Raw genomic sequence first — 17,262 nt, 5'->3', positions numbered from 1 at the left:
TAAAATGAAATGATTCAAAATAAACTCATGTAAAACTTGATATTATTTAAAAATTACTAATTAATATATTATTGAATGCAAATATATTATAGGAATCGAAAAAGAATGAGAGAATATATCAACGGAATTAAAAAAAAAACTGAATCTTTATCATTTATATTCTAATAATTTTTTTCTTACTATTATCATATTTATTTCGTATTTGTTTTTGAATATTAAGATTTCTATTCTATCATTGTTATGTTAGAATTAATTAAGTGCTATGATATGGATTTAGTGTAATGAAATGGATTTAATATAAATATTCAAGGATATAAATATAAAAAAGGAAACGGTTATTTTCTCTTATAACTAACAAATAAATGTGCGATATAGTAATTATTTTAGATTAATCATAATAGTCAATTACAAATAATAAAAATATTAGCAATTCAAGAAATTCTATATAGAATATTTAATTGAGAAAATATTAACAAGAAGAATCGATAAAATAAAGAACAAGAATGAAATATATAATAATATATAATAATAATTATTTATTTCGATACTAATATATTTAACATGATACTATCGATTCTATTGTATTGAGTACATCAAAGTAAAATATGAAAACGAAGTACTTAACATCTGAAATGAAACAATTTTTATTAATTTTGAATTAAAATGATAATTATATTCGTAATTAAACAAATTACCGTTGTAAATCCTGCGTGGCATGAAACGAACACACCAAAGATGTGAAACATACATGCTGTTGAGCTTCGTATCATAATCAATAATAAAATCTTTTGTATCTTTAATGGTACAAAATACCATACAGATATATATCTATTCAATGAATGATATTTTTTTTATTGTTATTGTAATTAATTGCATGAATAAAAATTCAGACTTACAATTCATAAAAAAATTCTTCACTGTTGTTTATAAGTATCTGAGCAGTATGGTTGCATAAAAATATAAACACTAATTGATTGGTAAAAATTATAAGAGAAATTAAAATTTCTAATTGATCCTTCTTAATTGTAATCGCATTTACTAGCTGTGAAATATTTAAAAAAAATAAGTATATTTAATATAATATATTAATTTTTACATTAATTACGTTTATTGGTATATTTATTCATTATTATTCAATATATATTCAATATATATATAAATTTGAAGCATCTTGTTTCATATGTTTTATAAATTCAAAAAAATTAAAAAAAATCTTATGTAAGATTATTGCACGATTTTGAAAATTTAATTTCCATTCACATAATTATCTTTTGAATTATGCATCACTTAAAAAAACATTTATATAAAACATATTTTTCAAGAAATCATCTTATAATAACTGTTAAAATTTTTTTAGAAATCTGACGATAATCTTGGTTTTTTAAAATAAAATTATATGTATTTTGTCAAGATTGAAATGTATTCCAATTCATGAGAGCAATTATGTTGATCTTTGAAAATCATTAAAAATCTCTTATAATTGTTAAAATTTTGTTTTATGGATAGTTGCAAGATATTCTTTATTAAAGTAAGTTATTAACATGATGAATATTTATGATTTATCTGTGTAAATATTTTATCAAAGTTATTCCATAGCATTTAAATTTTTCTTTAGAGTTACATGAATGAAAAAGTTTTTCGAGAAGAATCAATCATTATATGAAGAATCACTTAAAAAAATGTTTCCCAAATTAATTATGATACTTTTAAAAGAATAGAATATCATTTAGGAAGAAAAAACAAATCATTGCATCGATGTACAAGGTTATTCTTTAAAAAATAAAAGATATAAAGAATAATTTCTACTAGTTATGATAATTTATGATAATAAATAAGTATTAAATAATTGAATAATTAATAATTGAAGTATTAAATAATCTTGATATTCAAAAATCATAATTAAGACAATAAAGTTGGAATTATTAATAATAATATATAACATTATTTTAAAAAAATATAGATCAGAGAAATAAAATCTTCACTTTAACAAATAAAAGAGCTACCAAAAGATATTTCTTTTTAAACACAAGTTATAAAATATTATTTTGAAAAAATACATGATTTAAAAGATTTGTGTGAAAAAATTGAAATAAAACATCCGGTATAACTGATAATTCTAATATCTACGAATTCATCTATCATTATCATGTAATAAAGAAAAGATACTTACTCGATGCACACTTATAGCCATTGAAATCACACTTAGAAGAGTAGATATCATAAACTGTTTTCCTGAATTATTTATCACAATATTGATAAGCCTTCCATTGCCATGAAATTTGATATTTATATATTTTATTTAATTTGAAATTAAATAAAATATTAATATGAGTATCTGTGAGATTAACTTATAATATTATCATATTTTAATTTACCAACTGGATAGCTTGATTATGAATATCCACTACACGATAAAGCTCTGCGAGTTTCGAGTCAATTTGCTTCGATGAGAGATCGATTATAGTCAAATATGTAATAATCTTTTGTATTCGATGGCTAAAAACATAAGATTTGAAGATAGATATTGTTTAATGAACGAATTTCATAATTTATTGTTCAAAATTATTTTGTATATATTTATAGAATTGATCAAGAAGTATTGATACAATTTTTAAAACATGATTTCTTAAAAATTGTACTTCATGACTTCAGTTCTTTTTTTTTTCGAAATGCTAGATAAATTAATTTATATATAATGTATAAAAATTTTTTTTATAAAAACTGCAATTTGATCGCAAAGAACATAACGAAATTAAAAATTTAATTTTTTTATTATATATTAAATATTAAAAAATTTAAAAAATAAAAATTTAAAAAATATATTTCGTATATTTAAATATATTTATCAATATAATATATATATATACGTTTAAAATTTCTGAAATTTCAAAAATCGATTCTTAAGATTTTAAGTGACAAATCGTAAATCTGAAGCATTTCCAATAATTTTTTTCTTTCTGAAAATTTTTATTTTGTATTGATGAATTATTAGTGAAAAATCGTGGCCAATTATAGAACGTCATTTCATTAATACCTAACGAAAAATAAAATCGAAATAAAAATTTATGCCAAAACAAAAATTGCTTGAAGAATTTTAAATTAAGACTTATCGAATCGATTTTTAGAACATATTTGTTTGAATATTAATACATAATGTATATTACGTAATGCATATAGATAAATCTATATATTAATATATAAAGAAAAAGGAAAATATAATATTTCAAATAGTACTAAATTTATAAAAATGATGCGATCTTGAAATTAATTATAATCATATGAAAATTAATTCATACTGTAAAAAATATTATAAATATAGTTATTGTTGATATTAGTCATATAATAAGTATTATGAGAGAGATTATTTATATATATAATTTACTTACCTAATAATTTTAAACAACACGCCTGTGTGATAAATATAAATTCCAATTATCGTTTCCGTACATATTATAGATAAAAATCCAAATATGATAACAAATAAAAAATCTAAGCATAAAATATAAAAATATATGGTTCCATTGACAGAAAATAATGTAACGTAATGAAGCATACGTATAGGAGATTCGTTCAAAGGCATTATGAATATTATAAGATACAATCCCAATATACTATACAATGTAATATTTGCATAAGCCATCCCTAAAATTTAAAAAAACTATATTCCATAATATAGATTATGTTTTCAATTGAAATATTCATATAATAATATCATTAAAAAATCATCTTCGTAAAAATAAAAGAATATCTGATATTTTTATTAAAAAGTAAAGATTACACATATTATAATTATATATATAAAAGAAGGATATATATAATAAAAATATAATATAATAATAATAATAATATAATTAAATAAATAAATTAAATATAATATATATAATAAATACACAAATATTTTGCAATATTTAAATTCTTGTAATCAAACAATGATAATATTATAAATTGAATTTATTATCAATGAAATTAATACATTTCTTACATAAAAATATTTCGATCATATGACGAGAATCACCGATGTATTTCATTCGTATCTGTGCTTCTATTGAATCTTGTATTATATTTTCCTCCATACGCATATGATGAAATAAATATTTTATCTATGTCAAAAAAAAATAAGAAATAGAGTAATGTTAAGTAAAATAAAATATTTTTCTATGAAAAAATTTAAAATAATTTAATTTTTACTTACCATAGGGAAAAATAATATAAAACATATATATCGTAACGAAATTATTATAAGTGGACAAGTTGTAGACAGTATTAAAATACAATTTCGTACCGTAATTTTAGATCTTAAAAGTAACACAATCTAAAAATTTGTTAATTAGAATACATTTAAAATATTAAATTATATAATAATTATATAGTATTTCAATCGCGTTTTGAAATTATCATTATTATTATTTAATCGATGTTTTAAAATATGTATAATATTACAGTTTATTGTAAAATAAAAATATAGTCAAAAATAAATAAAATATAGCAAAATATAAAAGTAATATAGCAAAATATAGAAGTAAAAATAAAAATATAAATATTTTAGTACGTTCTTTTCATATATATGTATACAAAATCTAGGTGAATACCATATATAAAAGAATAAAAAATAAAAATTAGAATAAAATTTTTTCATTTTCTTTTTGCTTAACTTTCAATTAGATACAAAAAAATTATAAAAAAAGATTCTTCTATATGTGAAAATATTTAAAAAAATATAAAATTAAATTTTAAAACTGTTTTTTTTTCAATAATATATGTATATTTATATATTGATAAAGTACAATTCTATAATCGATGACTTCTAGAATTCAGTTTTTTTTGGAGATTAATTGTTATTTTAATTTTTAAATAAAATAAAATTATGTCGTATATATATTATTTGTATACTTTAAAATGTAATAATTTTTAAATATTATATAAATACGTTTTTATATATTCCTATTATGCTAATATGTGTATATATGTCTATATACATTATTTACAAATTTAAAACCATAATATATTGTATTAATATATTGTTATTTCATATAAATTCAATAAATGCATATTATTATTTCAAGAAAGTGAATATTTTTATCCTGGAATATATAGGCAATATCTTATAAATCACTTAAGTAAAAATATAATGAATTACGCAAAGTAAAATTATAATTTTCATCACCTGAAATATTATATTGCCAAGAAATAATGCCGATATCCATAATCTCTGAATCCACACATAGATTGAATTGTTATATGGCCATAATCCTATAATTTTCAACACAGTACGATAGCTATAATAGTGTTTGTCGAATATGTCCATCTTTCTAGTCAGATATCGACTGTCATATAAAATTCGAAGAATTATTCGACTATACCTCGGATTAATATATTATTTATTATTTCTTTTATCTATTTATATTTTCATAATGTTATTTTTTTATAATAATAATAGTATAATGTAACAATTGCAGTAAATTACAATCGATTGATTTTATGTATATCTTCTGCAAGAAGATTTTCCATAATAGATATTGATTTCAAGAAAATTATAGTTTTCAGGTTTTTTGTTTGTATTATTAATCTTTGTTGTCATTCTTTATATTTCTTCATTCTTTTCTTTATTTTATCCTGTTTCATTCCAAGTATTGAAAGAATGAAAGTTTGTTACGGTGAATAGTATTTTTTGATTATTCTACAAGAGAACTTCTATTTTATTTGTATCGTTACTTTATTAAGTTATGATTATTTCATATCGTTATTTCATTCAGTGTAATGAGAAGGAATTGAGAGATATGAATAAAAAAATAAAAAAGGATGTATGTTCGAATGGTAAGAGAAGTGTAATATAAGAGAAATATTTGCGTAGTATTTAATTAACTTAAATTAATTATCGTTATAGCAATTGTATATTGTCGTTATGTTTTATAATAATTATTATTTCAAATAATTGTTATAAAACACAATTATTAAACGAGTAATTTTATAATTTATTATTAATTTTTATAATTTATTATTAATATTATAATTTATTATTAATTTTTATAAATTTTATTTAATTTGATTTTGAATTATATGCTATTGTAATTTATATAATATAACATGAAATATTTTAATAAAATCCAATATAATTTTATTAAGAATATATGATAGAAAACACACATATATAATATTTTATTATTAAAACTGATCACAAAATAAGTACCTTACATTTAATTGAGAATATAAATAATAAATTTATAAATAATAAATTTATAATAAGAAACAAATAAATTTGTAGAATAATTTGGAAAAAGTTTATAAAGTTTTTTTAAAAATAGCTTAATAAGCTTGAATATATAATATAAATTAATTGCATAAAGTATTTATCGTTTTTTAGAATTTTTAATTACTTATTCAATATTCAAACGCATAAAAAACCAAAAGAAATTTTTGATATAAACTAACAAACATATATAAAATAGAAATATTAAAAAAAAATTTTTTTAAATTCATTTCTAATCACTAAATAGTTGAAAGAAATTTTTTAATCTTTTAGAAAATTTAGAATTTTTTAGAAAAAAAACTTTTTGAAATTCTATAAAAATTTTTCAATATATTACATGAAAATGAATTATATAGAGAAAAATTTTAATTTTTGAATTCTTTGAATTTGTAATTGATAATCTCGGAAACATCTATTGTGAAACAACATACCATCATTGTTAAGTTATAAAGAATTTTAATATAATACAATATTTTGATATTTTAGTAACATGCAATATGTGTATATTATTTAATGAAAATTATTAATTATATATCGAATTATAGCAAATTCCGGAATATGATATTATATATATAAGAGTTATATGACATTACATATAAATTTTTGTTAAACGTAACAAACGTTTTATTTAAATCCATAGATAAATTATACTATGATATTCTATCTAGCTATTTATCGACATCCAAATCAAAATTTCTATAAGATTTCGAATTAGTAAAAGTGAATATATTTTTCTTTATTATGATTAGATTATTAAAATAATTTTATTCGAAGAATAGAAATGTCATTAGCATGCAATAGCAATATGAAAAAGAAAAATGTAAAGCTTATATGAATTAATGGATATAAAATATGGTATTAATGCGATTAAAATATCAATATTAAATTTTGATTATTACTTCTGTTAAAGTCTAAACTAAATGACTTTGAATATTGTACAAATGGAATGCCTAAACTGATATTTTTATGATCTCGAAGAACCACTTATTATGATAGGACTGTATGATATTTGTATTAATTGAATGAATGGTTTTACTTAACTGGTTTTTTAACTGCTTATGGTTAATTGATTGTTAATTATAATAATTCTAATTATTACTTCTGTTAAAGTACTTCGATGTGTATCGTTTTATTTGATCTAAATTCTATTTTTTTTTTCTAACTGATCTGAGATTTAGAAGATTGTTACGGACCTGGTTTGGGATCTTCAATCATTATTATTTTTAAAAAAAAACGCAAATTAAGAGAGAGTAAGAGTAACCAATAGTTATTTCCAATCGTAATAGGCCGTTTCAAAGGATGGGCTTTCGTGACTGTGGAGTCGCAGTGCATGAAAATCAAGACTATCATTATCACTTCCACGATAATCTAGCGCAAAACATCAAGCGCGCAATCGTGATTTGGCCACTGCTCTTATATCTCTGTTTAAATTGGGAACTTAGAAATTTTATCTGCTCATAAATTAGACTATTATAAATAGTAAGATGAAAAAGTAATCCTTGAATAATAGATTAAAATTTAATTTGCTAATTAAAAGTAATAAAATTTTTCTCCTTTAAAAAAACAAATCTATTCCATAGTTATATTACATGATATTTAGATATTTACAAAAATTAAAAATAAAAATTTACTTATAATTTTTCGACATTAAAAAAATAATTCATTATTTGTTCCAAAATTTATAACCAGTTTATTTATAAATTATAATTTCTCTGATTAAAGTTTCTCGCATGAAAATCTTCTTCTACTATTATTTCCACTATTATATTATTATCAATATTATACTATTATCGACATTCATCAAACTTAAACAAAGGATAATATATTACTTAAGAAATGAATTAAATGAAGAAAATTAAGTGGGTTTTTGAAGAAAATTAAGTCGATACTTAATAATTATATATTTTTCACAACTTCAACTTTGTTGAAACAGAAATAGATCTCAAGAATGATATATTCAAGATACAGCTGATTCAATGATAATCAACATTATTCTAGTTAAGAAATATCTACAATAAATATATACTATTTAATTCCTAATTATCATCATCTTGATATTTTTATGCAACATCAATTGAATTCAGTGATATTATTGGTTATTATCATGCCCTAGGATAAACATCCCAATTAAACTTGAAAGAAATTTCTGAAAGCCCTCACTAAAAGAGAGTCTACATTTATTGAGTCACAACACTTATTGTGACTATATGGTATTCTGAATACCGGATACAATTATTTACTAACACTATAGGAGATTTAGCTCTCGTACCGCACTTATAATATTTCTATTTATAATTATGAAAATACAGCACCGATTATAAGCACCAGCTTATATATATTTTGAAAAAAAAATTGGCTTATCTATATATGTACCTAATGATTTCCCTATCATCATTAGGACATGAACAATAATATTCAATATAAAATCATGTGATAAATGATAATGTAAAAAAGAAAAATGCTTATAGTTTTTTAGCGGATATAAAATTGTGTATTATAATGTTATAATATTCAATATAAAATCATGTGATAATAAATAGTAATGTGAAAAAGAAAAATACATTGCTTATAGTTTTTTTTAATGGATATAAAATTATATAATAATATTTTAATTGTATTATTATAATAATTTTATTATTATTATAATAATACGATTAAAATATAGATAATGAATTTCAAATATTGTTTTCTATTTAATAATCTTATATCGAAATAAAAAACATAAAATTCCAACCAGATAAAAGTGAAGATTTTTCTGTATAATTCAAATTAATTCAAAATTATTTGTGATTTATTTGTACAATTGAGAAAACAAATTTGGATGTAGAAATATATATTCAATCTTCTTAATTTGAAATTATATACAAATGTATTCTATTTTATATTATTTGCATTTCTTATGCATTTCGATGAATAATTAAGCAAGTTAAATGTCATACTCAGGTATGGATTTAAACAAAACATTTATACAATGATTTATTTATGGATTTAAATAAAAGAGTATTTATATATCAATATTTTGGAATTTATTAAAACTTATTCGAGATAGTTCTTATTAAATATTAAGAAGTTACATAACATATAGATTGTATATTATTAAGATTCAGAAATAGTTTTTTGTGTATAAAGAAGTATCACTAAATTCATATTCATTGAGGGATTCCGCTACAAGCGATATTGCAATATTCTTCTGCAACGCAATTAGATAAATCAATATCGCTGTTTCGTCAGCTCATTCTATTTAATACAAACTTAAAATATTTTTACTTCATTACTTAAATGTTGTTAGACATATATAAACTTTTTTGATATCTAGCATTCACTTTTCAAAGATATCGCACATTTTTTTGAAAAATAAGAATCTAAGATATAATTTCTTCAAAAACTAAACTAATTAACTCTATTTATAAGTTTTTTAATTTTAATTCAATTTCAAACGATACGAATAATATTTAATTTAAAGAAAAAAATAATTTAATGTTGTAAGTTAAATACGCAAAAAGATGATATATAATAGTATAAATCATGAAACTATTATAACTTAGAAAAAATTATGGTATATATAATATATTTTTGCTTTTTTTCGAGAAAAAACAATTAAAATTATAAAAAATAAATAAAAAAAAATTGAAGCGTAATGATTAAAATATGATAAAAGTTTATTTTTTATTTACATTGCATTCATTATATGAATAATCGATCACTCGCAGTTCACATTTATCCATAAACATTTGTAAAAACAATTTTGATCAAAATAAAATTTTCTCTCACAATTAAAAAATAATTGTGCGATATAATAATTATTTTAGATTAGTCATAATAGTATCACAATAATCAATAACAAATATATAAATATTAAATTGAGAAAATATTAACAAGAAGAATCGACAAAAATACAAAAGATTTAAAGATTTATAAAGAACAAAAATGAAGAGTAATAATTTGTTTATTTCAATACTAATATACTTTACACAATACTATCGATTCTATTGTATCGAATACATCAAAGTAAAATATGAAAACGAGGTACTTAACATCTGAAATGAAACAATTTTATTAGTTTTGAATTAAAATAATGATGATATTCGTAATTAAACAAATTACCGTTGTAAATCCTGCGTGGCATGGAACGAACACACCACAGATATGAAATATACATGCCATTGAGCTTCGTATCATAATAAGTAATAAAATCTTTTGTACTTTTAATGGTACGGAATACCATACAGATATATATCTATCCAATGAATTTTCTTTTTATTGTTACTATTGTTTCAATAAAATTAATTGCATGAATAAAAATTCATACTTACAATTCATGAAAAAATTCTTCATTGTTATTTATAAGTATCTGAGCAGTATGGTTGCATAAAAACATAATCACCAAATGATTGACAAAAATTATAAGAGAGATTAAAATTTCTAATTGATCCTTCTTAATTGTAATCGCATTTACTAACTGCGAAATATTTAAAAAAATAATATTCAATACGATATATTTTTCTTTAAATTGATTATATTTTTTGATATATTTATTTCTTACGTATTTATCCAAATATATACAAATTTGAAGCGTCCAACGTTTCATAAATTCAAAAATATTAAAAAAAATCTTATGCAAAATTATTTTAAAATCTTTGCACATATGGAATGTCTCAATTTAATTTCTATTCGCATTATTATTTTTTAAATTATGCATTATTAAAAATAAAAAATAACGTATATAAAACTTATATTTCAAGAAATTAAATCTAATGATTAAATATCAAATATATTTAAATTATTATTTTTGAAATCTGATGATAATCTTTGTTTTTTTAAATGAAGCTATGTATATATTTTGCTAAGATTATAATCTTCAATATTCCAATACGAATTCATTGTCCCAATTACACTGATTTATCATTCAAAATCATTTATAATTGTTAAAACTTTACTTTATGGATAATTTTTCATTGAAGTAAGTTATTAACATGAATAGTATAATTTATCGATATAATTATTTTATCAATGTTATTTCATAACATTTAAATTTTTTTTTAGTTACATGAATGAAAAAGTTTTTAAAGTCAATCATTGAATGAAGAATCGTTTAAGAAACGTTTCCCAAATTAATTCTAATATTTTTAAAACAATATTATTTAGGAATAAAAAAAATCATTACATCACATCCATATGTTAAGCTGTTTTTTAAAATATAAGATGTGAAGAATAATTTCTACTAGTTCATGATAATAAATATTGAAATAGTAAATAATCTTGCATGATATTCAAAAATCATAATTAGGGCAATAAATTTGGAATTATTAAATAATAATATAAAACTTTATTTAAAAAAAATATAGATCAGAGAAATAGAAAATCTTCACTTTGACAAATGAAAGAGCTACCAAAAGATATTTCTCTTTAAACACAAGTATAAAATATTTTGAATAATATATGATTTAAGAGATTATTTGTGTGAACAAATTGAAATAAAACATCCGGTATGACAATTTTGATCTACAAATTCGTTTATCATTATCATAATAAAGAAAAAATACTTACTCGATGCAGACTTATTGCCATTGAAATCATACTTAGAAAAGCAGATATCATAAACTGTTTTCCTGAATTTTTTATTATGATATTGAAAAGCCTTTCATTGCCATATGAAATTTGTAAAATAAAATAAAAAATAAAATATTAATATGAGTATCAGCAAGATCAATTTATAATATTATCATATTTTAATTTACCAACTGGATAGCTTGATTATGAATATCCACTACACAATAAAGCTCTGCGAGTTTTGACTCAATTTGATTCGATAAGAGATTAAACATATTTAAATACGCAATAATTTTTTGTATTCGATGGCTAAAAATATAAGATTTGTAGATAGATATTGCTTAATGAACGAATTTTATAATTTATTGTTTAAAATTATTTTATTGTATAAATTTATACGATTAATCAAAAAGTATTGGTACATTCTTTTAAAACACGATTTCTTAAAAATTGTACATCATGATATAGTTCTTTTTTTTTTCGAAAAGTAGATAAATTAATTTATATGTAATGTATAAAAATTTTTTTTCTAAAAAACAAGTTGTTATCGCAAAAAACATAACGAAATTAAAAATATAATTTTTTATTATATATTAGATGTTAAAATTTTTAAATTTAAAAAATATATTTTGAAGATTTATCAATATAATGTATATATACATTTAAAATTTCGAAATTTCAAAAATCGATCCTTAAGATTTTAATAATGACAAGGCTTAAATCGTAAATCTGAAAAATTTCAAACAACTTTTTCATTCTGAAAAATTTCATTTTGGTAATAAATTATTACTGAAAATCTGTGGTCAATTACAGAATATCATTTCATTAATATCTAACGAAAAATTAAATCAAAATGAAAATTTATGCCAAAATAAAAATTGCTTGAGAAATTTTAAATTAAGACTTATCGAATGGATTTTTAAAATATTTGTTTAAAATATTTATTTATTATTTGTTATTTGTATAGAATATTTGTTTGAATATTAATATTTATGTATATGATACGTATATGATATACGTATATAATGTATATGATACGTAATGTATATAAATAAATCCATATATTAATATATAAAGAGAAAGGAAAATATAATATTTCAAATAGTATTATAATTTATAAAAATGATGCGATCTTAAAATCAATTATAATCATATAAAAGTTAATTCATATTGTAAAAAATATTGTAAATATAGTTATTGTTGATATTAGTTACATAATAAGTATTATGGGAAAAGGATATGATTATTTATATATATAATGTATATAATTTACTTACCTAATAATTTTAAACAATATACTTGTATGATAAATATAAATTCCAACTATAGTTTCCGTACATATCATAGATAATAATCCAAATATGATAATAAATAGAAAATCTAAACATAAAATGTAAAAATATATAGTTCCATTGACAGAAAGTAATGTAACGTAATGAAGCATACGTATAGGAGATTCGTTCAAAAGGATTATGAATATTATAGGACACAATCCTAATATACTGTACAATGTAATAGTTGCATAAGCCATCCCTAAAATTTAAAAAAAATATATTCCATAACGTAGTTCATGTTTAAATTAAAATATTTATATGATAATGTCATTAAAAAATCATCTTCGTAAAAATGAAAGAATATCTGATATTTTTGTTAAAAAGTAACGATTACAATTTTATTATAATTATATATATATAAGAAGGATATATATAAGATATGAAATTTAAATATAATATATATAATATTTGTTTAAAAAAAAAATATATATATATATTATTATATATATATATATATATATATATATATATATATATATATATATTATAATATTATATATATAATAATAATAGATACACAAATATTTTGCAATATTTAAATTCTTGTAATCAAACAATGGTAATATTATAAATTGAAATTATCAATGAAATTAATACATTTCTTACATAAAAGTATTTCGATCATATGACGAGAATCACTGATATATTTCGTTCGTATCTGTGCTTCTATTGAATCTTGTATTATATTTTCTTCCATACACATATGATGAAATAAATATTTTATCTATGTCAAATAAAATAAGAAATAGAGTAATGTTAAGTAAAATAAAATATTTTTCCATGAAAAAATTTAAAATAATTTAATTTTTACTTACCTTAGGGAAAAATAATATAAAACATATATATCGTAACGAAATTATTATAAGTGGACAAGTTGTAGACAGTATTAAAACACAGTTTCGTACCGTAATTTTAGATCTTAAAAGTAACACAATCTAAAAATTTGTTAATTAGAATACATTTAAAATATTAAATTATATAATAGTTATATAGTATTTCAATCGCGTTTTGAAATTATCATTATTATCATTTAATCGATGTTTTAAAATATGTATAATATTACAATTTATTGTAAAATAAAAATATAGTCAAAAATAACAGCAAAATGTAGAAGTAAAAATAAAAATATAGATATTTTAGTATGTTCTTTTCATATATATGTATACAAAATCTAGGTGAATACCATATATAAGAGAATAAAAAATAAAAATTAGAATAAAATTTTTTCATTTTCTTTTTGCTTAACTTTCAATTAGATACAAAAAATTATAAAAAAAGATTTTTCTATATGTGAAAATATTTAAAAAAGTATAAAATTAAATTTTAAGATTCTTTTTTTTCAGTAATATATGTATATTTATAAAGTATTCTACAATCGACGACTTCTAGAATTCAGTTTTTTTTTTTGGAGATTAATTTTTAAATGAAATAAAATTATGCTGTATATATATGTGTGTGTGTGTGTGTGTGTGTGTGTGTGTGTGTACATTATTTACAAACTTGAAATGATAATATATTGTATCAATGCAATAAACACAATAAATGCATATTATTATTTCAAGAAAGTGAATATTTTTATGCTGTAATATAGACAATATCTTGTAAATCATTTAAGTGAAAATATCACAAATTATGCAAAGTAAAATTATAATTTTCGTCACCTGAAATATTATATTGCCAACATAGAATGTCAATAATAATAATCTCTGAATCCACACATAGACTGAATTATTGTATGGCCATAATCCTATAATTTTCAATATAAAACGATAGGTATAATAGTGTTTGTCGAATACGTCCATTTTTCTAGTCAGATATCGACTGTTATGTAAAACTCGAAGAATCATTTGACTATACCTCGGCTTAATATATTATTTATTATTTCTTTTATCTATTTATATTTTCATAGTGTTATTTTTTTATAATAATAATAGTATAATATGTAACAATTGCAGTAAATTACAATCGATCGATATTTTATGTATACCTTCTGCAAGGAGATTTTCCATAATAGATATTGATTTTGAGAAAGTTATATTTTTCAAGTTTTTTGTTTGTATTATTAATCTGTCATTATATTGTTGTCATTCTTTATGTTTCTTCATTTTTTTCTTTATTTTATTCTGTTTCATTCCAAGTGTTGAGAGAATAAAAGTTTGTTATGATGAATAGTATTTTTTGATTATTCTATAAGAAAACTTCTATTTTATCTTGCATCATTACTTCATTAAGTTATGATCATTTCATATCGTTATTTCATTCAGTGGAAGTAATGAGAATTGAAAGATATGAATAAAAAAGGATGTGTTCTGTTCGAATGGTAAGAGAAGTATATAATATAAGAGGAACATTTGTGTAATATTTAATTAACTTAAATAAATTATCGGTTATAGTAATTTTTATATATTTTATGTATTGTCGTTTATATATTTTATATATTGTTATGTTTCATAATAATTATTATTCATGTTTTATAATAATTATTATAATAATTATTATTAAATATTATTATTTCAAATAATTGTTGGAAAACACAATTATAATACTACTTGAACGAGTAATTTTGTATTTAGTTTGATTTTGAATTATATGCTATTGTAATTTATATAATGTAATATGAAATATATATGAAGTATTTTAATAAAATGCAATAATTTTATTAGGAATATATGATAAAAACACGTATATATAATATTTTATTATTAAAATTGAGGACTACCCACAAAATAAATATTCTAAATTTAATTGAGAATATAAATGATATACAATAATTATATGATTCTTTAATTATGGACGTAAATTTATAAAAAGAAACAAATAAATTTATAGGATAATTTGAAAAATATTTATAATATTTTTAAAATAGCTTAATAAGCTCGAATATATAATACAAATTAATTGCATCAAATTGAAAGAATATATAAGTATTTATCATTTTTTATAATTTTTAATTATTTATACAATATTCAAACGCGTAAAAAACTAAAAGAAATTTTTGACATTATTTTATTAATAAACTATTAAAAAACTTTAAATATAAACTATCAAATAATATAACTTTAAATATAAACTATCATATATATAAAAAGTTCGAATTAAAAGAACAAGTATTTATTGTTTTTTAATTAATTTTATAGTGTTCAAAGACTCAAAAAATCAAAAAAAATTTTCAATAATTTTTTTTTAATATTATAAACTTCAAATATAATCTATCAAACATAAAATATAAATATTAAGAAAAAATAAAAAAATTTTTTAAGAATTTATTTTTAATCATAAAATAGTTAAAAAAAATTTTTAATTTTCTGAATTTTTTGAAAAAGAACTTTTTGAAATTCTTTAAAAACTGTTCAATATATTACACGAAAAAGAATGATGCAGAGAAAAATATTGGTTTTTAAATTTTTAGAATTTAGAATTGATAATCTCGGAAATGTTTATTATGGAACAATATACAATCATGTAAATAAAGAATTTTTTATAACTTTTAAATCCATAAAACCGATATTATTTTTTAATCAATATCTATTTTCAATAGCTGGATCTTCAATAACTTAACAATAATCTATGAGCAAATATAGTTTCCTAAATTTTCCAGATCCTCAATTTAAACAAAGATATCATAAAACGGCTATTTCACAAGTCACACATGCACGTTTTGCAACGGACTACCAGTGCAAAGATCATGATCTTCATGCGTTGCAACACGAGGGTTTATCCTTCAAAACCGTCCTCTGTACATTTTTACGAAAAGTAATGCTTAAAGGAAAAATCAAAGCCGGAAATAGTCTCCTAAATCTGATCAATTATAATCTGATCGAATAGAAATAGAATACAGATCAGGTAGAATTCAGCGATGATACAATTTACATCAAAATATAATAATTAGAATCATAACCACAAACAGTTAAAATACCACTATATGTTCACTCAAAGTTTGTAATATAAACGATTGGACAATCCTACGACAATAGATGGTTCATTGAGCAGTAACATCAGTTTCACTATATTTGTACGATATCCAAAATCGTTCAGCTTTCGATTTCAACAATTTAAATGAATGAATGGTGGTTTATTTTTGTATCAAATTGTATCGTTGTTGAATTCTATCTGATCTATATTCTATTTAAT

At 19.8% G+C, this 17,262-nt stretch overlaps 2 protein-coding genes across 2 annotated transcripts; both read right to left on the bottom strand.

Moving 5' to 3' along the window:
- Window positions 1–576: 576 nt before the first annotated feature.
- On the bottom strand, window positions 577–5,374 carry LOC102653652. The gene is made up of 8 exons (XM_026444680.1): window positions 5,165–5,374; window positions 4,193–4,312; window positions 3,983–4,100; window positions 3,387–3,642; window positions 2,376–2,496; window positions 897–1,042; window positions 696–828; window positions 577–627 (listed from the first exon to the last, which is right to left on the bottom strand). The coding sequence occupies exons 1-8, from the start codon at window positions 5,303–5,305 to the stop codon at window positions 577–579; spliced, it is 1,086 nt and encodes a 361-aa protein (XP_026300465.1). The 5' UTR covers window positions 5,306–5,374.
- Window positions 5,375–10,233: 4,859 nt separating this feature from the next.
- On the bottom strand, window positions 10,234–15,480 carry LOC102653695. The gene is made up of 8 exons (XM_026444679.1): window positions 14,793–15,480; window positions 13,947–14,066; window positions 13,738–13,855; window positions 13,075–13,330; window positions 11,986–12,106; window positions 10,561–10,706; window positions 10,352–10,484; window positions 10,234–10,284 (listed from the first exon to the last, which is right to left on the bottom strand). Exons 1-8 carry the CDS (start codon window positions 14,976–14,978, stop codon window positions 10,234–10,236), a joined length of 1,131 nt encoding a protein of 376 aa, XP_026300464.1. The 5' UTR covers window positions 14,979–15,480.
- Window positions 15,481–17,262: the final 1,782 nt, after the last annotated feature.

The sequence above is a fragment of the Apis mellifera genome, linkage group LG13, assembly GCF_003254395.2.
Source record: "Apis mellifera strain DH4 linkage group LG13, Amel_HAv3.1, whole genome shotgun sequence".
Taxonomy (NCBI): domain Eukaryota; kingdom Metazoa; phylum Arthropoda; class Insecta; order Hymenoptera; family Apidae; genus Apis; species Apis mellifera.
The sequence above is the reverse complement of the archived record's forward strand: the minus strand, read 5'-3'. Positions and strand labels throughout refer to the sequence as shown.